This window comes from Ochotona princeps, chromosome 28 (genome assembly GCF_030435755.1).
Source record: "Ochotona princeps isolate mOchPri1 chromosome 28, mOchPri1.hap1, whole genome shotgun sequence".
Classification (NCBI taxonomy): Eukaryota; Metazoa; Chordata; class Mammalia; order Lagomorpha; family Ochotonidae; genus Ochotona; species Ochotona princeps.
In genome coordinates, this window is record NC_080859.1 from 839,355 (window position 1) to 867,138 (window position 27,784).

Genomic DNA, 27,784 nt, shown 5'->3' on the forward strand with positions numbered 1-27,784 from the left:
ATGGCCGCGGAGGCGCCGTCCCCGCCGCCCGCCGAGCCCGAGCCCGAGCCGGCGCGGCTGAAGCGGAAAGTGGAGACGCTGGAGCGCGAGCTGCGGAGCTGCCAACGGCGGGTGCGGGAGGTGGAGCGGCTGTACCGGAGCGCGGAGAGCAGCAACCGGGAGCTGCGCGAGCAGGTGCGGGCCGGGTGGGCCGGGGTGCGGGCGTGCTCCGTGGGGCAGCTGAGGACGCAGCCTTTCTCTGGGATTGCTGGGGGTGCGGGCAGCGGGCTGAGGTGCGGACTCCCACCGTGGCCCTCGGTGCTCTGGGAGGCCTCTCCCGCAGGGTGGCCGGCCTGGCCGTGCCCTCCCTTGGGCGACCCATGAAGGTAGTGGGTCATTCTATCTGACGAGGACTTGTAGCTTTTACGTTTTCTCACAACTTATGGAGAACTACTGAGCTTTTTAAAAATACCAGGCGGGAAATCTTGTTAGAAATAAAAGAACGCTGCGCACAGAGTCCCGTCATTTCAGTTTTTGATTTGGGACATTTAACAAGAGAAGAGGATCTATGCAGATTAGTCGTGCAGATGGAAGAAGGTAAATTACAGCATTACTGTTTTTTTTCTGAAGAGGAAATCATGTGTTCCTGGCAAAAAATTAGTTCTCATAATATCAGAAAAATACTATACCATTGGATTGCTGTATGGTTTATTGTCCCTGAAGCCTTGCTTTGTTTCAGGTGGAGGAACTCAGTAAAATCCTGCACTGTGGGATAAGGAATGACATTAAGAAGTCGGATGTGGAAGTGCAGACGGATGACTGGCCGTTCTCAGGTAGCGCCTGTGCGGGGCTGACGCTCATGTCCTGAGTGTGGTCTGGAGAGCCACCTGTGGGACACGGGAGCCCTGAGGGGACTCGCTGCCTTCCCGGAGCCTTGCTGGTCCTGTGTGGGAGAAGGAGAGATGGGTCATCGCAGCGTTTCTGTGACGTGTCACGTGTTGTCACACTCTCTGATGTGTCTTCCCTGTTCTCACCCACTGTTGTCACAGCTGTGCTACAGTGTGGCTGATGGGTTCTCACTGCCTTACTTAGTGTGTGTGATGTGTGCTCCTTAGTCACACCTGCTGTGCCTGGCTTGTTCACAATAGTATTCTGACTCATTTTGCCTCGCTGCAAGCTATCTGCTTTCTTTCTTTCTTTCATTTTTGTTTTTTGAGAGTTATAATTGTTATATTTGAAGGGCAGATTTACAGAGATGGAGATCTTTTTCACGCCCCAGATGTTTGCTAGCTGGTGCTGAGCCCATCTGACTCCAGGAACTTGTTCCTTGTGTCCCATCTGGGTGCAGGGGCCACCCTGTGCCCTTCCCAGGCCACCAGCAGGGAGCTGGGTTTGAAGTAGAGCAGCGGGAAGTGGACTGCGGTGCAGGCAGAGGATTAGCATGCTGTGCCATCATGCAGGTCCCTCCCCTACTTTCCTGTGTGTATCCTGTGACCTGAACTGCGTGTCCAGCAGGGTCCCTTAGGCCCTCCTGTGGTCGGGGGGCACAGCGCTGCCACCTCACCAGGCACTGTACAGAGTGAACAAACTCACTGAGCTGCTGAGCTTGAATGAATGTGGGTCAGAAGTAGAAATCTTCCCGGCTTCTTTCAGACATATACCACTGTTTTAATTTTTATAGTTCAGGTACAGTCCTTAGGCCTCTCCCTCCGTGGCCTCCTCTCCCCTTCCCCCACAGTCACATACCACTAAATGATTAAGCTGAATTGCCAAAGATAGCAGTAATGCTGCCTGTTTAGAAGCAAGCATCATAAGCAGACATTTGACCGGAGTTTCCACGTGGCTTTATTTTGCCGTCAGCTATCATAGAGTGAGGTGATCGGCCTGACTTTCTGTCCCTGTTGAGTCACAGGGAGGGTGTGAACGGAGCCTTCAGAACTAGATACACACTCGTCTGGCTTATTCCGTCTCCATAGTTGGCACCTTTTAAGAGGAGTACAGCTGTAAAAGCATGATGGCTTTGCAGTGTGTGTCCTCAGTACCAGCGTGTTGGAATTCAGTTCTATCCTAATTATCACTGGTTTTGTTGTGTTACAGACTACTATTATCAGACATATTGCAGCAGTGGCCGTCTTCCAGATAAGGGTGCCGAGTTCTCAGCTGAGACCTTGGACTCCAGAGAGCAGTCACCACCAGAGCACGCTGCTCATGCTGATGCCGCTGTGACGGGGGCTGCTGGCTGCGGGCCAGGGGGGCACCAGCTCGCCTCCGGCTCCCAGGTGAGGCGTGTGTGCTTGGCTCGAGGCGGTGCCTCCTCTGGCACGCTTCTCTCGGCAGCCTTGCATGCTCTGATGTGTAATTATGTGAAAATTACTACATTTCTGAAAAAGAAAAATTCTATTGTTTTTCAGAATTTGATGATGTACATAAAGTAAAACTAAGACAGTCTTGACTGAGCCAACCAGCGCAGTGTCGTTTGTCACACCTGAGAATGTCAGTGTGGCGCTGGCGTTCAGCACAGCAGGCTAAGCACCCTTGCGATGATGCCGGCGTCACATGCGGACCCTGGGTCTGTGTCCCAGCTGCTCCTCTTTCCATCCAACTTGTTGCTGATGTGCTGGGAAAACACACCCCATGTGGGAGACGTGGGTGAGGCTCTGGGCTCGGGGCTCTGGCCTGGCCCAGCCCTGCTCGTTGGGAGCATGGGAAGGCAGCCGGTGTGTGGAAGGTGTCTTTCTCCATTTCTCTTTCCCTCTCTATTACACACACTCTGCTTTTCAAAAAGCAAACACAAAAAATTAATGTTTCTTGTATATCAAATATCCTGTCATTGTTCACATTTTCCTGATTGTTTTATAAACTTACTCTTACAATTTGTGTAAATTGGAGTCCTCAGTGTATGATGTGTGAAGGTGCTTCAGGTGCAATAGCCTAGGGGTAAATGCTGCTTTGGTCCACTGGGATGCTGTAGGGCTCCTGTTTGTATCCTCGCTGTTCCACATATTGTGGCAGCTCTACATCCCATCCATTTCGCTGCTTGTGGCCTGAGAAAGCAGTAGAGGACGGCCCAAAGCCTTGGGACCCTGCACCCACGAGGAAGACCAGAAAGAAGCTCCTGGCTCCTGGCTTAGGATTGGCTCAGTTCTGGCCATTGGGGCCACTTGGAGAGTGAACCAGTGGACAGAAATCTTTTTCTGTGTTTCTCCTTCTCTCTGTATATCTGCCTTTCCAGTTTAAAAAGCAAATCTTTAAAAAAAAGTAAGTTTGGGCTCGGCAGCGTGGCCTAGTGGCTAAGGTCCTCGCCTTGATCCCATATGGCCGCTGGTTCTAATCCCGGCAGCTCCACTTCCTCTCTGTCTCTGCTCCTCTCAGTATGTCTGACTTTGTAATAAAAATAAAATAAATCTAAAAAAAAAAAAAGTAAGTTTATTTTGGTGCAAGCATTTTGAGATCCATGTGCCTGAAATGTCTTTAAAGAGTTCAGCGTTGTGTCATAGCAGCTTAAAATGCCACCTGTGGTGCTGACATGCCATGTGAGCACTGGTTCGAGTCCTGGCTTCTCCATTTCTGATTGTCCCTGCATCCACGTGCGAGTCCTGAAAGAAGCTCCTGCCTGTTAGTGCTAGCTGGCCCAGCTCCGCCATTGTGGCCAACTGGGGAGTGAACCAGAGAGTAGAAGTTCTCTCTCTCTTGTTCTTTCAGGTTCTGCCTTTGAAATAAATAGATCTTTTTAAAAAGTTCATTAAAAATGTGTTGAGGAATAATGCATGCATTTAAAACTTTTTGTACCAGAAATCTCATTTGATTTGATTTTCCATGAACTTTTTAAAATTCCCTCATAGTCTTAATTACTTCTTAGCTTTCTCTTTCATCTATTTTTATAGATTTATGTGTTTATTTATTTGAAAGAAGAGTGAGAGGGACACAGAGCTTTCATCCGCTGGTTTATTCCTGCAATGCCCACAGCAGCCAGGGCCGGGCCAGAGCCCTGCATCAAGGCCATCCAGGTCTCCCATGGGAGGCAGGGCCCCAGCTTCTTGGGCTGTCCCTGCTGCCAACAGGGCACGTGAGCACGACGCTGGAGCAGAAGCCGAGGAGCTGGGGCCTGGACCAGCATGCCCTGTGGGTGCCCCATCTGAGGGAGCCCTTCAGCTACTCCACCTCTCTGTGAGTCTCTCCCACTGAACATGAGCTGTTGAAGAACCTAGATCTTTGTCTTATACAGCATTTCAGAGCCTGTTACATTTCATTTTTGTATTGTCACTCATTTTCTCCAAAATTGGCTAAAAATTGAATTAGCTGATGCTCTAGTAAAGTTTTTAAAAAGATTTATTTATTTATTTATGGAAAGGCAAATACACAGGAGATATAGAAAGATCTGTTTGCTGGTTCACTTCCCAAGTGGCCACAATGGCTGGAGCTGAGCCGATCCAAAACCAGAAGCCAGGAGCCTCTTTCAGGTCTCTCACATGGGTGCAGAATCCCAAAGCTTTGGGCCGTCCTCGACTGCTTTCCCAGGCCACAAGCAGGGAGCTGGATGGGAAATGGAACAGACGGGATACAAACTGGCCTCAAGCATTTACCCATTAGGCTATTGCACCGGCCCAATGGTAAATATTTTAAGAACTGATCCAAATAATAATTTGTGGAGAAGTTTCTGGCGTAGAAGTTGGAGTCTCAGCGGTGTGGTTTCCAGGGTGCTGACTTTTCAGGAGACACAGGGAAGTTTGACTGTTTCGCAGGAGGCAGCATTGGCAGCAGCAGCTGGAGAAGTTCCCTTGGAAGGCTCGTCGTTAGCCGAGAGCTTGAGAGCTGCAGCCGAGGCTGCTGTGTCGCAGACGGGATTCAGCTACGATGAGAACACGGGGCTGTATTTCGACCACACCACTGGTTTCTATTACGATTCGGTAAGTGCGTCAGATCTGTCGGTGCTGTGTGCTTGCGTGCTTGGCTGCCAGGTGAACTCTGAGGGGAACTAAGAGCTAGAGGCTCCATTCATTCACTCCTGCCTGAGTCTGAGCTGTTCGACAAAACATGTAAGAGGCTTATGCTGCTGCACTCCAGGATTTTGATTATCATTTGTATTTATTGTAGACTAGTGTTTGTATATAAAACAAAAAAATGCCGAAATGCTACAGCCTTTTGTAGGAAAAAAAAACCAGTTTTTGAAAAGATTAAATGTTAATTGGAAAGTCAAATATACAGAGAGAAGGAGAGAGAAAAAAGATCCTCTGTCCACTGGTTCACTCCCCAAGTGGCCACAATGGCCGGAGCTGAGCCAGTCTGGGGCCAGGAGCTCTTCTGGGTCTCCCACGTGGGTGCAGGCTCCCAAGGCTTTGGGCCGTCCTCGACTGCTTTCCCAGGCCACAAGCAGGGAGCTTGACAGGAAGTGGGCAGCTGGGATAAGAATTGGCACCCAGATGGGATCCTGGCACATGCAAGGTGAAGATTTTAGCTGCTAAGCTACGACACTTGAGCCATAGAACCTTTATTAATGAAAGTAGATAATTAACTACATTATTTTGAAATGTTTAAATGATTTGAAAATGAAATTTGTAAGAAGATAAGATTGGTAAATCTAGACTTACAAGCTTCAAAGTAAGATTTTTTAAAGATGAAGTACTTCATGAATTCAGTTTAGGTCATGGGAGGCTCTTGAAATCTTGGTTGCTTCTTAGTGTTCTGCAGTGTTTCACTTGTGAGGGTTTGATCTGTGAACAGGGAGAGCCAGAGAGTGACTAACAGGCGCCGGCAGAGGGCCAGGTGTAAAGTTGTTGGTGTGCGGTGCGATGTGTGGCTTTGGGCATCACACACAGTCGTGGCGACAGTGGTGGTGACACGTCATTGCGTGCCTGTCTAGGGGTTGGAAGCAAATAACTGAGCCGTGCTGACTGTTCACTGGACAACATTCAGTGTGCATGTGCAAGGGAGGGTCGCCAGCCACTCATGGGCCTGGTCTTGCGTGGGACTCTGCTCGTTCACAGAGCAGTGGCTGCTGTGGGCTGTCGCAGAGGCCCTTTCCTATCTTGTCCACACCCTGCCGTCCCCATCTGTGTGTGTGAAGTTGTATGTCTAAGTCAATTAGACATCATTATCCTTTTATTGTGCTTAAAATTCCTTTTATATTTGAAAATGTTTATATTTTGTCCCAATAATAGATGTAGAAGATTTGTTACGGAAATTCCGTTATGAGTACGATGACGATAAAGAAGCTTCCTTCGAAGCAGCAGGCCTTACCTGGTAGTTAGGACAGGTGTGTCCCACAGCGTAGAGCCTGAGTCCCTCTGCACGTCCTGGCTCCAGCTTTGTGCTGGAACACGAACAAGGGAGATCATGTTGCATTCCCACTCGTGCCTTTAGCCTCAACCCAGCTCAGCCGGCGGCGGGTGGGAGCTGGCTCTGTCTGTCCTCCGCCTCTCAAATAAACAGTACATATGTCTTTAAGAGGGCAGAACCTGAGGAAGGGAGGTAAGGATGGAGCCTGAGCACAGCACGGTCATGTCCCAGTAGAGGTCACGGGGTCAGGCAGCAGGCAGCTTCAGCCAGGCCTCCTTTGGGGAACGTTGCCCAGCATCCCGGAAATGCAAAGGGCTGTGTAACGTTTTCTGATTTTTTTGTCCTTGAGTTTCCAGAATTCATTTTTTTGTGTGTGGTTACATTATTCATTTGTTGAGTTTACTGACTTAGTGAAGCAAATGGCCTATTTCACACAGCATCTTTTTTTTTATGTATATATATATATATTTTATTAATTACATTGCATCATGTGACACAGTTTCACAGGCTCTGGGGATCCCCCAACCCCTCCCCGTGCCCTCCCCCATGGTGGATTCCTCCACTTTGTTGCTGTATTACATTTCAAATTCAGTCAAGGTTCTTTCATTGTAAGCATATACCAAGCATAGAGTTCAGCATCTTATTGTCCAGGTAAATTCAACAGTTTCTTGGGGAGACCATCTCTGGTCTGAAGGCAGAGCTGGCAGAATATCATCCCGATTAATTTAAAGCCACAACATGACATCAACAACAATTTACAACATTATGGAATTAATTGACATGGTATTGAGTAACCAATATGTTAAAAAAAAAAATTGCAAGTTCTTAACCACATCCTGTGACTACTTCATTGACATTTCAATTTTAGTTTATACACAGAAACGGCTACTATACACCTTAAAATGGCTATAGGGTACTATTCAGCTGTCTCATGTCTATTTTCATTTTAGTATTTAGCAGTTTATAGTGTTGAAGGATAATTTTGCTGAACTTGGCAGATTTTAAGGTAGTCTAAACTGGGTTATAACTATAAGAAGGCATATGTCGATAATTGAGGTGCAGAACAGTTTTAGGAGGGGTGTGCAGAGAAATCTTCATGACCTTAGTGAGGAGTAATTAATATTTGTCACACAGCATCTTATGTCATGGTATTTGGGAGCTTAACTGTATCTTCAGATTTTCCCAGTGATTGTCAGTGATGGACAGTAAAGGGGAGATCACTGTCTTAGGATGAGGGCAGGACTTGGGGCCTTGATCTCCAGGCCCGATATTGTGTCATTGTCAAAGGCACCGAGTCCAGAATTGCTCTAGTGTGCTCCGCTTCCTTCAGAAAGTTTTCTTAGACTTTTTAGTAAATGTCTTAAGTTGAACTATACGAAAACATGCCCCTTAAGAACAAAAACGGCCAAAGATTGGCCAAAAATGGCCAGAGATTGGCACTCTGGTGGTTTAGTTTACTATCTGTGTGTATTCATTTTCACCTTAGAAAATTAGAGTGAATTATCTTAATAATTCATGATCTCCTGGAAATGCTGTGGTGGTTCAGAGAAGTAAGTTTGCTCTCTGATGTGTAAGATTTCCTCAGGTTTCTCTGTTGTGCTTTGACTTGCGCGGTCTCTGACAGGAGAACCAGCTGTACTACGACCCCTCCACTGGCATCTACTATTACTGCGACGTGGACAGCGGCCGCTACCAGTTTCATTCGCGGGTGGACCTGCAGCCTTATCAGAACCCCGCTACGAGACAGAGTAAGGATAAAAAATGGAAGAAGAGAAGGAAGGGTCCGGATGGTTCTGCAGCAAGTGAAGAAAAGGTAATGTTTCGTAATTCAAAGTTCACATACACTGTTGGAGATGACCCGCATAAGCCAACAGTCTATGAACCTGGAAGTAATTCCTTTACCCTGTGTTTCAAACGTAGACATTGAGATTCAGTCCCAACAGCTGAGGAGAGTTCTGAAGGGCCAGCGGTGAGTGTTCACGACATTGCTGTGACAGAAGGCCAGGGGGTAGTTAGGGCTGAGAACATCAGAGGGCCCGTCAGATGTTGACGTCATCGGCACCGCGCGTCTGTGGGTCGAAGGTCAGCCATCCTCCTGACGTCCTCCTCCACTGCTGGCAAGTGGAGTGAGGGATCTAGTAAAGTTATAAACTCCTGTGCCTGCTCATCAGTAGCTGTAAGTGTGTTCATATTATTTAATTGGAAAATCCCATTTCAGGTAATTTATTTTAAAAATTAATTGAAAGTAAAATTGCTTTGCATAATTAGAGCAATATGAGGAGTCCTTTCAAAGTGTATAGAATATGCATACTATGAAAAAACGGCATGATTTTTAGAATCTATGCATCAAAATGAACTTGTTTCTTAATTTATTTTAGAAGATTTATTTATTTTTATTGGAAGGTCAGATATACAGAGAGGAGGAGAGACAGAGAGGAAGATCTTCCGTCCGATGATTCACTCCCCAAGTGGCCACAACGACCGGAGCTGCACCGATCAGGAGCCAGGAGCAAAGAGACTCTTCCAGGTCTCCCACGCGGGTGCAGGGTCCCAAGGCTTTGGGCCGTCCTCGACTGCTTCCCCAGGCCACAAGCAGGGAGCTGGATGGGAAGTGGGATGCCAGGATTAGAACCGGCACCCATGGGATCCTGGAGTGTGCAAGGCGAGGACTTTAGCCGCTAGGCTAGTTCACCGGCCCCATAAACTTGTTTCTTAATTCTGTTTTGACATATATTTTTTTGAAATATCTTCATATTTTTAAGAACTGAAAATAAGTTTAAATGGCTTTCAAGACCCTGAGTAAGAATGCATGCTACCTTTAGGTTTTGGAAGTATTCTGTGAGTGTTCAGGTGGTACCTGGGGAGACTGAGGGCTGGTTAACACCTGCTTACGATGCGGTGTTATCCTCAGTGTCCCTGTCTGCTCCTGGCAGGTCAGCTGTGCTCGATGTCAAGGTCGGGTCAGAGTCGTTTGGTGGCTTAGAGCAGAGTGAGGCTTGGTCAGGGTTAGGGTCAGGATCATTGTCAGGGCCATTTGGTGGCTTAGAGCAGAGTGGGGCTTGGTCAGGGTTGGCGCTTTGTACACTGGCTTGTCCTGGATGCTTTGTTATTGCTATTCTATCTCATGTTTTTCACTTTCTAATCAGAGAAAAATTAAAATAGTATGAAATCCTGAAGTTCACATTGAGTTAGGGGTCTGCTGTATTTGTTTTCTGTCCGCTGTCTGTGTTTTCCTTTCTCCTGGTAGTGTGTGTCAGGAGCACACAGCTGAAACACCAAAAGTGGTTCTTTTCTTTGTGGACCTCCTGGTGGCCGGTGCCTGTTGCTGTCTTTCCTTTTTCTCTTAGGAAGATTGATTGATTGATTTGAAGGCAGCATTGCACAGAGAGGGGGAGACAGAGGTCAGAGATCTTCTATCCTTTGTTTCACAGACAGTTGGGGTACGGCTGGTCTGAAGCCAGGAGCCCCAGGTCTCCCATGTAGTTCGGGGCCCGAGGACTAGCACCAGGTACGTTAGGGGGCAGCCAGGACTCGAACCTGTGTCCAGCTGGGATGCCAGTGCCCCAAGTCTGTCTGCAGACCACAGCGCCGGCCCCTCGTGTGCCTGTTGTAGAGACGTGGTAACAGGCGGGGTAGGGACTCGCTTTCCTTTCCTGGAAGTCACCGGGAGCCGTGTGGTCTGCTGTCGCTCTGTCACCTGCTGGAAGCTGCAGACTCCGTTCTAGGCACGAAGCCGTGGGGGTGGGCTTTCCAGACAGGGTTTTCACTACAGTTCCACCACTCCCCCCACATCCTCGCACAGCCTTCCACAGAATCAACACCTCTGACAAGTGGATCTCTTGGGTTCAGAGGTGCCTTTGGCAATCCTCAGGAACTCTACACTTCAGTCAGGGTTTTCAAGTTCCTGACCTGGAGGATGGCGCGGACAGCTTGTTACGAGCTCAGAAAGGATATTAAACGTGGCACTCTGCTGCTGTGTGTTGTAGGGTAGCTGATGTGTGGCTCGTGCACACAGAATGGAGGTCAGTTGTCATGAGGGTTCAGTGTGGTTGCTGGAGATCTGGCTTGAGGCCCAGCATTGATCTCAGCTGTCACCTGTCCACCCAGTCCACATGGAGGGCAACACTGGCAGCTCGGGGGGGCTCGCCTCAGGGACAGGTTTGGGTGAGCCGTGGGTGGGCTCAGTGGCCCTTGGGGTTTGGTTCCCTGTGTAGTCCGAGGAGTTTCTACTCGGAGCAGAGGGAGGGGTGCCGACTGGAGCAGTACTCCTGGTGCCTGTCTTCCACATCCTTGCCACTTCGGGGATGGCCGGGTTCTTCTCTGTCTTACCGTCCTGCCTGTTGCTTTTCAGGATTTGACTTCGGCAGATCAGAAAGCCGCTGGTGTGGACCATGCAAGCTCTGGGGAGGGGGAGAATTTTACCAACGTGAGAAAGAAGCCCAAGACGGGCGTCGGCCACCAGCACAGTCCTCCCCCACTGAGTGTCCCGGTGGGCAGGAGCTCTACGGGATCTCCCAGTGACCACATGGTGAGCTCAGCTGCACTTGATGATGGCAGGGTCACAGAGACTGACAGTGAGCCAGAAGAAGGTGAGATTACAGACTCGCACAGTGAGGCCAGCTGTGAGGAGGAGGAAGACTGTCCCAGTGGGGCCAGCACCACGGCTGCGGAGAGCGAGGAGGAAGGTGCGTGCCATGGCCTCGTTCTGGAGGGAAGGCAGGGCTGCTGGCTGCAGAGGGGCCGACAGTGGACAGTGCCGGGCACTTGGAGTTGTGACACCTGGACTTTGAGAAGGTTTTGTTGTGTCCTAAGCCAAAGTGCACGCAGTGGGGCCTGCAGTGAATCCTTGAGGACGTGTGAAGGTGCTTTCAGGGGTTAGAGATTTGCGGTCTACTGTTTGTTTTAATATTTATGTGTTTTGAGAAAGGTACAGAAGGAAGGAGAGAGAAGTTCCTCAACTGGTTCACTGTCCAGATAGTTGCAGTAGCCAGGGCTGGGCCAGGCAGAAGCCAGGAGCCTGGAGCTTCTTCCAGGTCTCCCACATGGGTGCAGGAGCCAAACTCTTGGACCGTCTTCTGTGACGTTTCCTAGGTAGTTGGCAGGGAGCTGGATGGGAAGTCGTGTACCTGGGACACAACATCAGCTGTGTGGAATCCTGGCTTTGCAGGCAGCAGCTTTACCTGCTGTGCCTTGACATTGGTCCTGCAGTCTACCTTTGTCGCTGAAAGGAGGAACAGGTGCTTTTAAAAAGTGTACTTCATGGGCTTAGCCTAGTGGCTAAATCCTTACCTTCCATATGCCAGAATCCCATATGGGCACCGGTTTGTGTCCCAGCTGCTCCACTTCCCATCCAGCTCCCTGCTTGTGGCCTGGGAAAGCAGTCGAGGACAGCCCAAAGCCTTGGGACCCTGCACCCTGGCTCCTAGCTTTGGACCAGCTCAGCTCCGGTCATTGCGGCCACTTGGAAAGCGAATCGTCGAATAAAGGATGTTTCTCTCTGTCTCTCCTCTCTGTAAATCTGCCTTTCCAATAAAAAACTTTAAAAAAGTATACTTCATGAATCCAGTTACTTAGATACTGTGGTAAGTTTAATATTTTTCTTCCTAAAGATACAAATACATGCTTTTAGATAAACACAGGATCTCCTGCTATATAGCATGGCCTTTTTTGTTTTGGTCTCAGTGGAATTTTATAGTTTTTAGGAAAGTAAACACAGATTTTCTAATTCGGAAGGACTTGTGTGGATCTGTTGCAGTTAGCTTGAGGGCTTGTAAGTGTGCTGCCTGCTGCCCCGGCTTGTGAGCACTGCCGCCACGGTGGCCCTTGTCGGTTGTAGTGGGTAGCGGGTGTGTGGTGGAGCACCTCTCACTTGGCAGATGCCTTATTCTCTGCCTCGCAGTGTGCTCTCGGGCAGCCGAGCTGACGTGTGCCCTCTTTCCACGACAGAGGAGAGGATCTGGCCACCATGCATCCGAGTGATTGTCATCAGGTCTCCGGTGCTGCAGACAGGGTCACTGTTCATCATTACAGCTGTGAGCCCTGCAACGATTGGAAGGTAACGGGCCCACACACTGTCTCATTGCTTCAGGTTTTTCCCAGCGGTTTCCTGGAGGGGTGTGTGTGGCATGCTCTGAGCTCCTTGGCCTACGTAGGTCCGGTGCAGACTCCCCACGCAGCACAGGTGGTTGGAGTAGCTTGGGGAGGGTGCTGCCTGCGGGTGACCGGTGCCGCCCCTGCTGCCTGCTGCTCAGTGTTCCCGCTTTGCTCCCTCACAGAGAGAAGGACATGGAGCACACTCTGCGCATCCCCGAGGTCGGCGTCAGCAAGGTGAGTGCTGGCTCCTCCTAGAGACGCCGCGATAGTGCTTCCATGAGCTCTGCAATGGGCAGGGAGGGCTTCCCCCTCCCCTGGGGAGGCACTGCTGGGGGTCTGGACAGTGGTGAGAGCGGTACAGTTGTGTGTGTTCCATTGTGTGAGAAAAGAGACTGGCCTGTTCTGCAGCCGAGCACAGTCTGTCCTCTCGCTCCCAGCTCTGTTCACAGCGTTTCCTCTTGGAGCTGCAGAAGGCATCAAGTTAAAAAAAAGTTAGCTACTGAGACTCCATCATTCTTCTCTCTTTTCTTAAAAAATTGCTTGTTTCTCGGGTTTATTCGAAAGGCAAACAGACATGGAGATCTCTAGTCCACAGTTCCCCTCCCCGGTATCTGCTTGGGCTGGGCCATGCTGAGCCCAAGACCTGGAAGCTCGGGTTCCAGTGTGGCATCTTCACCCCCAAGGGAGGCAGAGCAGAAGGCTGCTGTCGGGATGTGCGCCGTGTGAGTGCTGTGGCCTAGTGAAGTTGGAGCAGGAGGTGTGCTGTTTTAGCTGTTTCATTGCACGGTACGCAGAAGACCATGCGTGCCATGAGAAGGCTAGCAGAACTGTCTGGAGCAAAGCAAAACCCTGGAGGAAAGCATCATGAGTGACCAATCTGTGGTGTCCCCAGCAGCAGTGCCTGGACTACACTGCTTGGTTGCTGTGGGGAAGCAGAGTGAGAGATACAGGGGGCTTCAACAGGTTCATGCAGAGTGGGAAGAAGGGGGCATGGGCATGTGTTTAGGGGCCAGTGCCCTGGTGTGTAGTAGGTTAAGCCTCTGACTGTGATGCTGGCATCCCATATAGGTGCTGGTTCAGTGCTGCTGATGCTTCTGGGAGCGAGCACACATGTCCTGAGAGCCCTGCCCGACTTGGGGACCGGGGGAGTTCGGGTTACAGAACAGATCAGCCTGGCTCTGGTCAGCCTGTGTGGATGGACAGTCTCTCTTTGTCTCTCCTGCTTTTTCTGCAACTCTGCCTTTCTAACCGAAAATAAATGTCATAAATAGATCATCTTATTTTGGTGAAAGGAAAATTTGAAGCAAATGCATGTTTTTTCAGATTTGTTTACTGGAAAGGCAGATTTACAGAGAGGAGAGACAGAGAAAGATCTTCCATGCACTGGTTCACTCCACAAGTAGCTGCAGTGGCTGTAGCGAAGCTGATCGGAAGCCAGGAGCCAGGAGTTTCTTCCAGGTCTCCCACGCGGGTGCAGGGTCCCAAGGCTTTTGGGCCGTCCTCGACTGCTTTCCCAGGCCACAGCAGGGAGCTGGATGGAAAGTGGGCAGCTGGGGCATGAAACGGCACTTGCACAGGGAGTATTAGCAAATTGAGCCACTGCAACAGGCTTCAGAAAGTCAGTTTTTCATGAACATGTTGAAGACTTTGTGTATAATGAGTTGTTTGGTGTTTGGTAGAGTTGCCGGTGATTTTCCAGTGCGCCTTCATATTTCTGCCAAAAGAAGGTCATAGTTCATATTGAGAAAAAAGTTAAATTATCAAAATCCATGTCATTATGTCATAGAGAAATTGTTTTTCATAGTTAAGAAAAAATATAGTAGTTTGATTTATTTTTTTCTAAGTTTCATGCAGAAATACATTTTGACCATGACTTGCAAAGCTACGTCCTCGTGGATCAAGGCAGTCAGAATGGCACCACTGTTAACGGGAAGCAAATCCTCCAGGTGAGCCTGTGTGGGAGAGCTGAGCTGCCGTGCGGGACGCTGTCGTCTGAAACACTGCTTCCCCTCGACATGCAGGCCCGTCTTGTTTGCTTGCCAATTGGAGCGTTGGGACTGTCCTCAGTGTCCTCTCCGTTACTGTGAGTGCGGGCATGGTGAGCCTGCTCGGACCACGTGTTCTGTGCTCTCACATGATCTCGGGGTGCCTTAATGGACGTGCTCCACGTTGGAATCTCCCTGCAGGGGCTGTCTTTCTGGCATGTCCTCCAGGAGCACCTTGGGAGAGGGAAGGACAAGGCCGTGTTCTGCAGGAACCAGAGGCGGAGTGCATCTAAGCCTCTCTTCACACGTCAGCTGCTGACTGGCAGTCCCTTGTGTTGCTAATAGGTTGGCATCTTACGTCATGTGTTTCTGACAGTATTATGTATGGCCAAGGAGAGGTGATGGCTTTTATACGGAGATGGAGCTGCCTCGCCCTCTGTGTGAGCTCATGGGGTGCCACGTGCTCCCCCATAGCTGTTCCAGGATTTCAGTCCATGTGAAACACTCAGGTGTGATGTTGCTGTAATGTTTTCACTTCCAGCCGAAAACCAAATGTGACCCCTACGTGCTGGAGCATGGAGATGAGGTGAGAATTGGGGAGACGGTGCTATCCCTCCACATTCACCCTGGCAGCGAGACCTGCGACGGCTGCGAGCCAGGCCAGGTGAGAGCCCACCTGCGTCTGGATAAGAAACACGGCTCTTGTGGTACGTGAGACACACTGTTCCCTGCGGGTGTGAGCGTGGGGGGGTGTTGAGGCATTGAGGATGGGCGTGAGGATGTGCGGTGCACTGAGTCCCAAGGGCCACCTGGGTCTCCGAGATGGGGCTGTCAATTTCCTGGTGTTTGTCTCAGTACTGCGTGGAGGGATGTAGCACTAGGTTGCTTTGTAGCCAGGGAAAACGCTAAACAGCGTTTCTTGCTATCCACTTTAGCAGCCCTTTAGTAAGTAACCTTAAATGTCTTTCTTGAGAATTGTGTTCAAAATTTGGTGAGAATAAATTTTAATTATTTGTGCCACAAAAAGTGTTCAGAGCTTGCCTGAGCCAGTCACTCCACAGTGTATGCGTATGAAATCGTGGTACACACTGTGTATGCAACTTTCACTTACAATTAAGATATTCAATTTAAAAACTCATTGTGGGCCCCATACAATGACTCGATGGCTGAGTCCTCGACTCTTCAAGTGCCGGGAAACCGTGTGGGCTCCAGTTCATGTCCTGGCTGCTCTGTTTCCCGTTCCGCTCCCTGCTTATGGCCTGGGAAGGCCAAGGAGGGTGGCTGAGGGCCTTACCACACTGCCACCTGGAAGGGAAACCCAGAAGAAGCTGCTGGCTCCTGGTTTCAGATCAGCTCAGCTCCAGTCATTATGGGCACTTGGGGAGTGAATCAGTGGGTGGAAGATCTTTTTCTCTCCTTCGCTCTGTGTATCTTCTGCCTTTTCAATAAAAATAGGTCTTTAAAAAATAATAATTGTAACATTCCATAAGAATTGGTTTCCTCTAAGTATATGACAAGGTTGGCCATGTTTTTACCGATAAGGAAATCACCTGTGGTTAAACCCTGTCACATAGTACTGATGTAGACAATAAATGTATTTAGGTTATTGTTTGGTGTTGGTCTGTTGTCTCTGCACCGTTATCTTTTCTCTCTCTCTTTTTTTCTGTTTAAGCTTTATTATTTAATTTTTAAAGATTTATTTATTTTTTAGAGTTATTTATTTTTATTGGAAAGTCAGATATATGGAAGGGAGGAGACACAGAGAGGAAGACCCCTCCCCAAGTGGCTGTAACAGCTGGAGCTGCACCGATCAGGAGCCAGGAGCTTCTTCTGGGTCTCCCACACGGGTGCAGGGTCCCAAGGCTTTGGGCCGTCCTCGACTGCTTTCCCAGGACACAAGCAGGGAGCTGGATGGGAAGTGGAGCAGCTGGGACATGAACCGGTGTCCATATGGGATCCTGGCGCACTTGCAAGGCAAGGACTTTAGTCACTAGGCTACCACGCTAGAGCCCTACTTATTTTAATTTTTTTTTTTATTATTAGTAATTATATTGTATTATGTGACACAGTTTCATAGGCTCTGGGATTCCCCCAGCCCCTCCCCGTACCCTCCCCCCATGGTGGATTCCTCCACCTTGTTGCTGTATTGCAAATCAAATTCAGTTGAGAGTCTTTCATTGTAAGCATATACCAAGCAAAGAGTCCAGCATCTAATTGTCCAGATACATTCAATGGTTTCTTGGGGAGACCATCTCTAGTCTGGAGGTAGAGCTGGCAGAATATCATCCTGGTCAATAAAAAGCCCCAACTTAACATCAACGACAATTTACAACATTATGGTGTTAATTGTCATGGTATGATACAAGATGCAAGCTCTCAACCTCATTCTGTGACTACTTCATTGACATTTTTGTTTTGGTTTATATATAACCAGTTTCTATACACCTTAAAATGGCTATAAGGTACTATTCAGCTGTCTCGTGTCTATCCTCGTTTTAGTATTTAGCAGTCCATAGCGTTGAGGCATAATTCTGCTGAACCTGGCTGATTTTAGGATAGTCTAAACTAGCTTATAACTCTAGCAAGGCATATGACAACAGTTGAGGTGTAGAGCTATTTCAGGAGGGTGTGCAGAGAATTCCTCCGTTCCCCAGTGAGGAGTATCTAATCTCTGTGTCCTACCTAGTAAGGTATATGTGAATCCACGCTGACTGTTTCCTGTCTGGTTCTAAGATTTCCTTATTGTTCTCTGTCTATTCTGATTGTGTGTGTTTATTTGTTTTTGGGGAGGGGGCTCTGGAGCGACCCTGATGGTCATTGCCAAAGAGGATGGGGATCCAAAGTTGGAACTAAGTAAGGACCAGAGAAAGCTCCTTTCCCGAGTCCCGAAGGAAGTTTGCTGTTCTTCTGTGTCTGTGAACCACTCAGGGCTCCTAGCTTTTGTTCTGATGACCTTCGGTCCTGCGTGGAAGGATTTGGGCTTCTTCCATCCCATGTGGTAGATCCCAACGGGGGTGGGAGACCTCAGAGTCCTTGGCCTCCAAAGGCACTCCAATTCCCAGTGGTCTCTTTGGCAGTTGGAATTAAGTCCTTGGTGCCCTACTTATTTTAATTTAAAGGCAAATTTTAGAGAGAGACAGGTCTTCCTTCCTCTGGTTTCTTCCCCACATGGCAGCAATGGCCAGAGCTGGGCCAGTGAAGCTAGGAGCCAGGAGCTTGCTTTAGATCCTCCACTTAGGCACAGGGGCTCAAGGACTTGGGCCATCGTCTATGCTTTCCCAAGCCATAGACGGGGGCTAGATGGGAGTGGAGCAGCCGGGACAAGAACCAACAGCCATGTAGAAGGCTGATGCCATAGTGGAGCGCCAGTGTGCTGACCCCACCGTGGTTTTTTAATACATAGCTGTGTGGGTTGTGGCTGTGTGCTCCAACCTACCACATGAACTGCTAGAATTAAGTAGATGTTTGAACTGAGTGGTCTTTTCTCACATCCAATTTTCCCTCAAGTGATACGCATGTCCAGTGTTCATTTTCTGATAACTAATTAAAAATTGAGTATGTCATAAAACATAACATCAAACTTAGGTATCACAATTTTTATTTTCATTGTGCCCTTGCCTTTGGAAAATTTACATAGCATTTCCATATTTGGTGTTCTAATATGACTGTCCATTTTGGTGTGCATATTGTAATCTTCCCGTAATTTTTAGATTTTGGTTTCTGGTTTGCTTTCTAAGGAGGTTTAGTTAAAAAAATGAAGTGTTGGGCCTGGTGTGGTAGCCTAGTACCTAAAGTCCTCGCCTTGCACGCCCTGGGATCTCATATGGGCGCTGGTTTGTATCCCAGCTGCTCCACTTCCCATCCAGCTCCCTGCTTGTGGCCTAGGAAAGCAGTTGAGGACGGCCCAAAGCCTTGGGACCCTGCACCCGTGTGGGAGACCTGGAAGAAGTTCCTGGCTCCTGATCGGTGCAGCTGCAGCTGTTGCAACCACCTGGGGAGTGAATCATCAAATGGAGGATCTTCCTCTCTGTCTCCTCTTTTCCATATATCTGACTTTCCAATAAAAATAAATAAATCAATTCTTTTAATTGCTGAAAGAATATCATAAGCCAAATCTTATATATTAATGTTTAAACCTCTGCTAATCAGAATGAGTTACTACTACTATTAGTGTTTTAATTAATTAAATAACTATTTTTACAAAATCTCAGGTATATTAGATTCTATGATTAAATTTACATTTTTTCTTATAGTTGGCCCAGCACTTAGCAAAGAGGAAAAAGAATTAGAAAGAAGAAAAGAATTAAAGAAAATACGAGTAAAATATGGTTTGCAGGTAAGGGCTTTAATATTGTTGCATGTTTAAGCTGTATATCTGAGTTGAGCATGAGTGTGTCCCTCAGAGCTGCTGAGTGTCTGGAGCTTGGCCTGCTGTCCTGATGATCCTGATGAACAGTGAGCAGAGCGCATGCCGTAGCACCAAGTAACAGAAGTGGGAGGCTTCTGCTGGGCCTGAAGGCTGCAGTGTCTCGGGCAGTGTCGTGGGCGTGGACCAGAACCTGCTGACTCCAGGAAGAACATGCAAAGAGGAGAAACAGAGGGATCTTTACTTTTTTTTAAAGATTAATTTTATTGAGAAATCAGGTTTACAGAGAGAAGAAGAGACTGAGAGAAAGGTCTTCCATCCACTGGTTCACTCCCCAGGTGGCCTCAACTGCTTTCTGGTCTCCCACGCAGGTGCAGGGTCCTATTTGAAACTGAAGTTCAGGGTCCCCAACTTCTTAGGATAGCACTTGGTGCATCAACTCTGTACAGTGCTTTTCCTTCTTCTGGAGGTTCTAAGGAAGATGGTCTCCACAGTGCCTTGTTGTGAGTAGTACTGAGAGGGAGAGAGAACAATCTAGAACTCATCAAGGCAGGCAGATACAGAGAGGATAAAATACTTTCTCAGAAATACGTACCTGGGACAGTGTGTGACTAGCACTGAAGGTGCCTGTCCCCATGTCAGAGTGTGTGTGTGTGACTAGCACTGAAGGCGCCTGTCCCCATGTCAGAGTGTGTGTGTGTGTGACTAGCACTGAAGGTACCTTTCCCCGTGTCAGAGTGTGTGTGTGTGTGACTAGCACTGAAGGCACCTGTCCCCGTGTCACAGTGTGTGTGTGTGTGTGACTAGCACTGAAGGCGCGCCTGTCCCCATGTCAGAGTGTGTGTGTGTGTGTGACTAGCACTGAAGGTGCCTGTCCCCGTGTCAGAGTGTCTTGCAGAAGTCCCAGCTCCAGTCTCCTGCTCTTGCAGACCCGGGGACACGTGATGTATTCCTGTCACACGGGCACTGGATTGAACCTTGCCTCCTGGCTTCGGCTTAGCTGCTCGCAGTCTCCTGGGCTTTGAGGGGATGAACTGGTGGGTGGGGCCTATGTGTGCTTGTTGTCTCCTCCTCTGTCTTCCTCTCAGAATTAAAATATTATTTAATTTGGCAGGCACAGTTATACAGAGAGAGAATCAGTGTTTTACCCGCTGGTTCACACCACAAATGGTTTCAACACAGGGGCTGGACTAACCTGAAGGCAGGAGCCTGGAGCTCCGTCCGGTAGTGGGCCATTTTCCACTGGTTTCCCAGGTGCATTGCCAGGGAGCTGGGTCAGAAGTGGTGCAGCTGGGACTTGAACCAGCACTCGTTTGGAATGCCAGCATGGCAGATGGCGGTTTAACCTTTGTTGTGTGCTTGTCCTGACCCTGAAACGAGTTTTTAACTCACTTTGCATGTGATTTTCTCAGGTGGAGGATGCCCTGTGTAAGGCAGGTGGTGCAGGCTTCTAGGGGCACTTGGCTGACTCCGTTGTGGACCTCTTACAGCTCTGCTGGGATGTAGTTCTCACATCGGGGCCACCAGCGCCTGGTGGCAGCTGAGCACACTCCTGCCCAGCCCTGTCTGCAGACTCGCTGACCGCTCTGAGGAGCAGCGCTCAGCACTGTTGGGCAAGGTGTTTAGTTCAGAGGCAGAGGGGGTGCATGTCCTGCTCCCCATGTTAGTTTTCCTTGAGTGCTGGTGATGGTCAGGTCCCACCACGAGCTGCTGCGAGCCCCTGAGGCGGCGTGCTGCTGGAGTCTTCAGACATGGCTTGTTGGCTCCGCTGATGGAGGCCAGCCACAGCCGGGGGCAGGGTAACACTTGAGCACGTCGGCTTTGGCTTTCCTCTCTTCAGAACACAGACTATGAAGATGAAAAGGCCTTGAAGAACCCCAAGTACAAAGACCGCGCCGGGAAGCGCAGGGAGCAGGTTGGCAGTGAGGGGACCTTCCTGCGAGATGACGCGCCTGCGTCCGTCCACTCGTGAGTGTTGAGTCCATGTCACACGTGTGTGTGCTGCTGGTGGCAAGGACAGAGAGAAGGCACGCACGTGTGCTGCCTCTCATGGGCGAGTTCACAGCGTCAGTGCGCACAGCAGCTGGGGCTGGGCAAGACCAGAGCCGGGAGCTCGATCCAGGCTCCCCCTGCGTAGGGCCTGACTCTGTGGACCTCAGCCCCACGTGTGATGGGACCATGGCTGTCTTAATAGAGGTCCAAAGTAAGAGATGAAGCTAATTGGTTTGTTGTTGCTCAGTTTATTATTATTTAAGAGCTAATCTCACACCTTTTGTAGAACTAAAAAGGTAATATAGAATACAAAGCTAAAATTTTTTTTTTTTTAAGATTTTTATTTTTATTACAAAGTCAGATATACAGAGAGCAGGAGAGACAGAGAGGAAGTTCTTCCGTCCGATGATTCACTCCCCAAGTGAGCCGCAACGGGCCAGAGCGCGCCGATCCGATGCTAGGAACCAGGAACCTCTTCCTGGTCTCCCACGCGGGTGCAGGGTCCCAAAGCTTTGGGCCGTCCTCGACTGCTTTCCCAGGCCACAAGCAGGGAGCTGGATGGGAAGTGGAGCTGCCAGGATTAGAACCGGCGCCCATATGGGATCCCGGTGTGTTCAAGGCGAGGACTTTAGCCGCTAGGCCATGCCGCCGGGCCCTAAAATATTTTTAATAGAATATAAAACTAAAATATTTTTAATTCATGATACAAAGTCGTAAGACAGTGCAAATAGCAAACAACAGATTTTTATTCTTTTTATTTTTTGAATTTCTAATGTTGCTTACATAATCGAGAGGGGTGAATGTGGGCCCGTAAACAGGCACGGAGGAAGAGGGTGGACACAGCTTCACCCAGGCGTCCTTTTTCCTCTCCTGTGTCTGCAGTGGGGGAGACCGAGAGAGGGGTGGTCCCTTGACAACACCCAGAGTGCCCCTGAAGGAGTCTGGACAGCCCCAAGACGTTGTCAGCTTCATCGATCTAGGGTTGAGAAAATCGCTCCAAGATCTGCTGACTGGCAAAGTTCACCTTAGTGCATCCGCAGACCCAGGAACAAGCCGCAAAGCGTGGCCAGGAGACTGTCCATCCTCCAGTGAGCCAGCTGACACCTATTTCTGGCCTATATGAGGTGGCCGTCACATCCCCCCATGTGCATCTGGACATGTTGTCCACTGCACAGGCATCAGCAACTGTGGAGACCCTGTCCTGATACATGGACCCCAAGGACCACACATCCTGGGGTTTCCCTGTGGCTGGTGTCGGAGTCCAGCTGTCTAGTCAGGGAGTCCCCTGTAAACCTAGCCTGGGGTGACCTCGAACTTGACTCTTGAGTGTGCCAGCCCATTCAGGGTCAGTTTTGGTCTGCCACCTGCTCCAGCCCTGGTCAGTTCCACCTGACCCCTGTATCGCAGGTGAACTGACAGGTGCTGTGGCCTGACAAACCAGTGGGTGCTGCAGCCTTGTCAGAGTAACCCCATTAACCCCAGCAGGCCCACCACCGGTCTTGGTTTCTACCCGTGCCAGCCTCTGTTGCAGTCTAGCCAGGCCCAGCCGGTATCCCATTTGGCTCTCGGGCACACCATGGACGCTGCAGCTTGACTCAGCTAGGCCCACCCCCAGACCTGGCCCTTCTCCAGCCTGGCATGCTCCCAGCCATGGTTCCCAGTGATGGGAACACCTGTTTTATTTCCCCTGTTTGGCTGATAAGGTAGCATACGTGCATAAGAGCACGCAAGCTGTGAGTGTGTGCCTCAGGGTCACTCCCTGAGGGTGGCAGGATTGCGTTTAGGACAGCAGTGGGCAACTGCCGGTGGCCTAGAAGCCCACCCTGGGGGAATGCTGGGCATGCCCTGCCTTTCTCACAGTAACCCCTCTCCTGATAGCCGGAATTTCACTGATGGGTGTTTTGTTTTGTTTTGTAAGATTTATTTATTTTTATTGGAAAGTCATATTTACAGAGACAGAAAGCTCTTCTGTCCTCTGGTTTATTTCCCTAAGCGACTGCAATGGCTGGAGCTGAGCTGATCTGAAGCCAGGAAACAGGAGCCTGTTCTAGGTTTCCCACATGGGTGCAGGGTCCCAAGGCTTTGGGCCGTCCTTGACTGCTCTCCCAGGCCACAAGCAGGGAGCCCGATGGGAAGTGGGGCAGCTGGGACACAAACCGGTGCCCATATGGAATCCTGGAGCATTCAAGGCAAAGACTTTAGCCACTAGGCTATTACGTTGGGCCCTAACATTGAGGTTTAATCAGTCAGCTAACCCTGTGGTTTGTGCACCTGATGCATGGTGTGCTGCTGTGGCCCTTGGACAGACTGGCGACATGTGGACAGGCCTTTGTGTTACCTAGCTAGTGTTTTCAGAGTGAGCGAGATTTCTGTTTCTGCTGCTTCCTCGGGTCATACCAAGCCACTTTGTAAAGTAGTAGTTCTTTTTAAAGTAGTAGTTATTTTTAAATTCATGAACACTAAGTGTATTCTGAGAGGTCTGGTAACCTTTTGCCATCTTCATTTTCTTTCAGTGAAATTACTGATAGCAACAAAGGCCGGAAGATGTTGGAGAAGATGGGCTGGAAGAAAGGAGAGGGCCTGGGGAAGGACAGCAGCGGCCTGCTCACACCGGTAAGGACTGACTCATGCGGGTGCTCTGGGACCCAGGAGAGCCGGGTGCTGGCCTGGCTGTGTAGTTTACTTTTCTAGGAAGCCTCAGTCGGTGTCGTTTCCACATCAAAGCTGGGATAGGGAGTCCTGTGTGCTGAGCCAAACACCGTCTGCCTTTGTCGTTACTAGCCACTTCCTTACTGTGCCCCATGCCCAGTGATGCCCTCCAAGCAGTCTGAGCCTGTGAGGTACAGGACCACACTGTGTAGAGAATGGTGTTGGTTTAATTGTGAACCTTGGTTTACGCGCGATTGTCTTTCACAAAACCCTTACAAGGTAACCTGACGGTGATGCCCGGGAGACAAGTGACACCCACGGCTTTTCCTCTCTCCCTGGGTTTTGTGGTCAGACTGTATGCGTGTCTGCCTTCCCCAGCTGTGTGGCGTAGGGTGTGTGCCCAGAAGAGGAGCCCTGGGACTGCTGTGCTTCTGGCCCTGCCCGTGGCGTGGGCTGTTAGGCTGTTGTCATGGGAGGTTTCCTGTGTTCTCAGAGGGATGGGAAGTCGTCCCCCGCCCCCGTTGGGAAAACACTTTAGATTCTCCTTCTGCTTGCTTGCTTTCTTTATTATTTTTTAAAGAAAGGTACTTCTATTAGTGTTAACATCAAAATTATGAGTACATGTTTTATGAAGTCATTGTTCTTTCCCAATCATACCTAGTGATCCCATTTGAATACTTAGGAAGTGCTAGCAGAAGTCACAGGAATACTCTTTCACACAGCTGGAAACTTACACATCACACAAGCAGAACTTTTCTCTGACTTGGACTATGAAAGAAGTAAGAATATGGAAAGTTACTTACCTTGACAAGGCCACTGCAGACCAATGCTCTGGATTCTAAATCAACTTCCACTTGCAATTGCTTATAGAGTGAACCTGTTACCAGCTTTTCTGAATATTGCCAAAGAGCCAAGCATTTGAATTTTAATCCAGTCTCTAAAATCTTTTATATATATATATATATTTTTTTATTGTTTTATTGATTTATAGGTCTCTAAAATCTTAAAAGTAGCACAAACATAGTAGTGTGCTTGCTCCAAACAGGAACAAGCTTTTCTTTTGGACGTGTAAAACTCTGGAAGGACACGGCATGTTGTGCTTGAGTTCTTCACAGAGCAGGAACGTTTCCCTCAAAGGGAAACGGCAAGGCTTTGCCACAGAGGGAAGAAGGCAGGCATTTGCTTTCTCACGTTGGCTTCTCCACTGTAACCTGGCTTTACTTGCTAGGCACCTCCTGACCAGCCACTGAATGCAAGCATTAAATCAAATGGCTCGGGTGTGAGGACTCTCTGTGTCTTCAAATGTTATTTTTTTTGTTGGCTCCAACTTATGTTTGACAAATAAACATTTTTTAAACAATTCTACACCTGTATTTCAAGATGGGAATTCTTAGTAGCTCAGTATAACTGGATGACCTCATCCCACCAGGAAATAGGCCAGATTCCATTAGGCTGCACATTGGGTAGAGAGTACTTCCAATCCCACATCTTTACTGGAATCTTCCAGGTCTTACCATAGTTGGCTTCAATGTCTTCAGTGGTTCACAGGGCATGCGGACTTTTATATCTGCAGACTCAGTCCAACAGAGTGTGAACTTGGGACATAGGTACTTAAATTTTTTCCCTGTTTTGGCCTGGGTGCCTCTATTGCACATATGATCAGTTTCTTTCTTTCTTTCTTTTTTTTTTTTTGTAAGATTTATTTATTTTTATTACAAAGTCAGATATACAGAGAGGAAGATCTTCTGTCCGATGATTCACTCCCCAAGTGAGCTGCAACGGCCGGTGCTGCCCCGATCCGATGCCGGGAGCCAGGAACCTCCTCCAGGTCTCCCACACGGGTGCAGGGTCCCAAAGCTTTGGGCCGTCCTCGACTGCTTTCCCAGGCCACAGGCAGGGAGCTGGATGGGAAGTGGAGCTGCCAGGATTAGAACTGGCGCCCCTATGGGATCCCGGGGCTTTCAAGGCGAGGACTTTAGCCGCTAGCCACGCCGCCGGGCCCTAATCAGTTTCTTTATAGAAGAAAAAAATGTCAAGTTTTTTATCCTCTTTTCCCTGGAAGGATAGTTGCAAGCTGGCTTCTACCTTTCCAAGCTTGTGTTTGAGTGGAAGTCCTGCATCCTGGAAAGCTAAAATAATATCAGATTTGTAATCTTGTATGAAAATCCCTCGGTCAACATCTGTACTATAAGGAATAATGTTGCACTGCCGATACCACCCTAGACAAGTCCCACTGCTCAGCCAGAACCGTGCTCCTAAGTTCTTCGGTGTCCTGGCTGCCAGTTGCAGTAGGTCTTTTGCACTCTTCCTGGAGGCTATAGCTTCCGCAGTGTCCTCATCAAGGTATTGACTCTGAACTGAGAGTGTGGTAGTATTTCTTCTAAAAAGTGCACTGGATCTTTTGGAATGAGAACTTCCAGTCCATCAACAGTAACTTTCTGTAATTCTGGTCTAGCAAAAGCTCCAGGATAACGACCAAACTGTAACCTTCGAAAAGGAACAGATTTCCGTCAGTGTGCCCTTTCATTCGCAGATGGCCATGGCAGAGGGAGTTGCCACTTGTCTCGTGAAAGACCCCCAGCTGGATGGCATGTGTGGTCCGTTTGCAGAGGTAGTGCAGGGGATTTTGGTTCCAGGGAGTGAGTCGATCCCAACTAGCCGAGGATCTTTGCTCTCAGTCTTAAGGCACGGAAAGCCCATCCTCGCAGCTCTCTGGAACCAGCCTCCTCCTTCCCAGAGCAGATGCAGTGAAGTCTCTGAACACAGACCTTGCATCCTCAAGTGGAGCCACGAGAGGGATTATTCACTGTTCAGTGTTGTTAGTAATTAATTCCAGAATGAAAGGATCAGTGAGGAAAAGTGGGACATTCTGACTGGATGTTAACACGTTTTTCAGCAGCATGCCACTGGGAGTTACCCAGTGCAGTTCTGCTGCCTTTGTGGTTTGATGAACCAGCTCCGTTCTTTGTTGACAAGTAGTGCTTGTGCTAGTGCAACTGAAGCGGCAGGAAGGCAAAACTTGCCAAAGCCAAAAGGGCCAAAATCATGTTGTTGGATTCTTCTCATTAGTGTGTGTGGTACACTTGGTTGAATTTTTAAAGGAATCCAGTCGTTTTCATCTTTGTGGATAGGAAGAGAATCTTGATCTCTTGAGTTCTGGCACTGTTCAAAGATAGTTGCTAGTTGACAAGTGGGCTTTGGGGTCACGCTTTATTTCCCATGGTGACATACAGGCTTTACATCATTGTCTTTGAAATGCAGTTTTTGTTAAACTAGGTTATGTAAGGATGGTGACAAGTAGACTGCTAAATAAGGTCCTCTTTAATCTCTGCATGTCCTGTTAGTCTTATTCAACAGCGGTGGTCTGTCTTCTGCTTGCTTTCTTGGGTGAAAACTGGACTGTGGGTTTAAATCTCCCTGGTCGGTACCTGTGGTTGGAGGTGCCTGCTGTCATGTCGAGTCCAGAGTAGCCTGGCCAGCTGTCAGTTAAGGGACACCATATGGCACAGAATCGTGGGTTTAAGGGCCCTGTATGTGGCACAAGCTCTCCTGTGTGCATTTGGTCCACGGGGTGGTTTTCCTCTGGCATCACGTTGAAGATGCCAGCATGGTCACTGCAGGCTTCCTGTTTTCAGACTCTAAAACGCATCCTCTACCCAACTTTTGGTGACAGCTCCAGCTCCAGCTGCGACAGGCACGTGCAGGCTTGGGCAGCGGCAGGCTGTCCTCCGTGGAAGATGTCCAGCTGCTCCAGAGCAAGACCAAGAAGAACTGGGACAAAGCACGAGAGAGGTTTGCTGAGAACTTCCCAGAAACCCAGCCGCCCAAAGACCCAGCAGCGCCCATGCCGTGGGTGAAGGGTGCTGCAGAATGAGCCCATCACAGGACCCTGCTCAGGGTTTGCCAGGAATCTGGGAACATCCTTGGCTGGAATTGTCACAGGGAACGGTGTCATCAGGGAACAGGTTATGCACGGAGTGGACTGCAGTCCTCTGGGCCAAGGGGAGCCTGCGAGTGGAGTTCCCGGTTGTGGTACAAGGGACCGGCTGTGTCATATGCATTTTGAAGGTATGCCTGTCCTTGTCCCCGTAGACACAATAGCTTCGACAGACATGCTTCCTTGTCTGCCCATTAGTACCTGGTAAGATGGTGTGTCAGTGTCTGGTCATTACGGAGTGCTCACGTGCGGCTGACGTGTCGTGGGGAACCTTCTCTGCCTTTCTTCTGTGAAGAATCTGCTGCTGTGAGATTGTAGCTACGGACCACTGAGAGCAGTATGGAGACAGCTCAGTGTGCTAGCGTTTGTGGTTTTGATGAATACCATTTCAGGCAATGGAGTTTGCTAGAGATAGCAAGTCTGTAGGGGAAAGGCTTTCCACAGCCTCAGACTCACCGTGTTGATTGAAAATGTCCACAAATGCAATAAAACATTACAACATTAAAA

At 49.1% G+C, this 27,784-nt stretch overlaps 1 protein-coding gene and 1 pseudogene across 1 annotated transcript; one reads left to right on the plus strand and one right to left on the minus strand.

Moving 5' to 3' along the window:
• AGGF1 (angiogenic factor with G-patch and FHA domains 1) lies at window positions 1–27,784 on the plus strand. The gene is made up of 14 exons (XM_058656324.1): window positions 1–174; window positions 719–812; window positions 2,077–2,258; window positions 4,722–4,886; window positions 7,880–8,068; window positions 10,607–10,940; window positions 12,202–12,310; window positions 12,531–12,582; window positions 14,193–14,294; window positions 14,875–15,040; window positions 18,587–18,669; window positions 20,540–20,667; window positions 23,205–23,304; window positions 27,014–27,784. Exons 1-14 carry the CDS (start codon window positions 1–3, stop codon window positions 27,212–27,214), a joined length of 2,079 nt encoding a protein of 692 aa, XP_058512307.1. The 3' UTR covers window positions 27,215–27,784.
• LOC131478189 (ribitol-5-phosphate transferase FKTN-like) lies at window positions 24,720–26,387 on the minus strand (annotated as a pseudogene).

Excerpts from the sequence above, each read along its gene's own strand:
- AGGF1 (XM_058656324.1), top strand. The coding sequence starts at position 1 with ATGGCCGCGGAGGCGCCGTCCCCGCCGCCCGCCGAGCCCGAGCCCGAG. Across the intron at positions 15,041-18,586 it reads TAAGAAACACGGCTCTTGTG|TTGGCCCAGCACTTAGCAAA; the intron begins GTACGTGAGACA and ends TTTTTCTTATAG. Across the intron at positions 23,305-27,013 it reads GCAGCGGCCTGCTCACACCG|CTCCAGCTCCAGCTGCGACA; the intron begins GTAAGGACTGAC and ends TTTTGGTGACAG.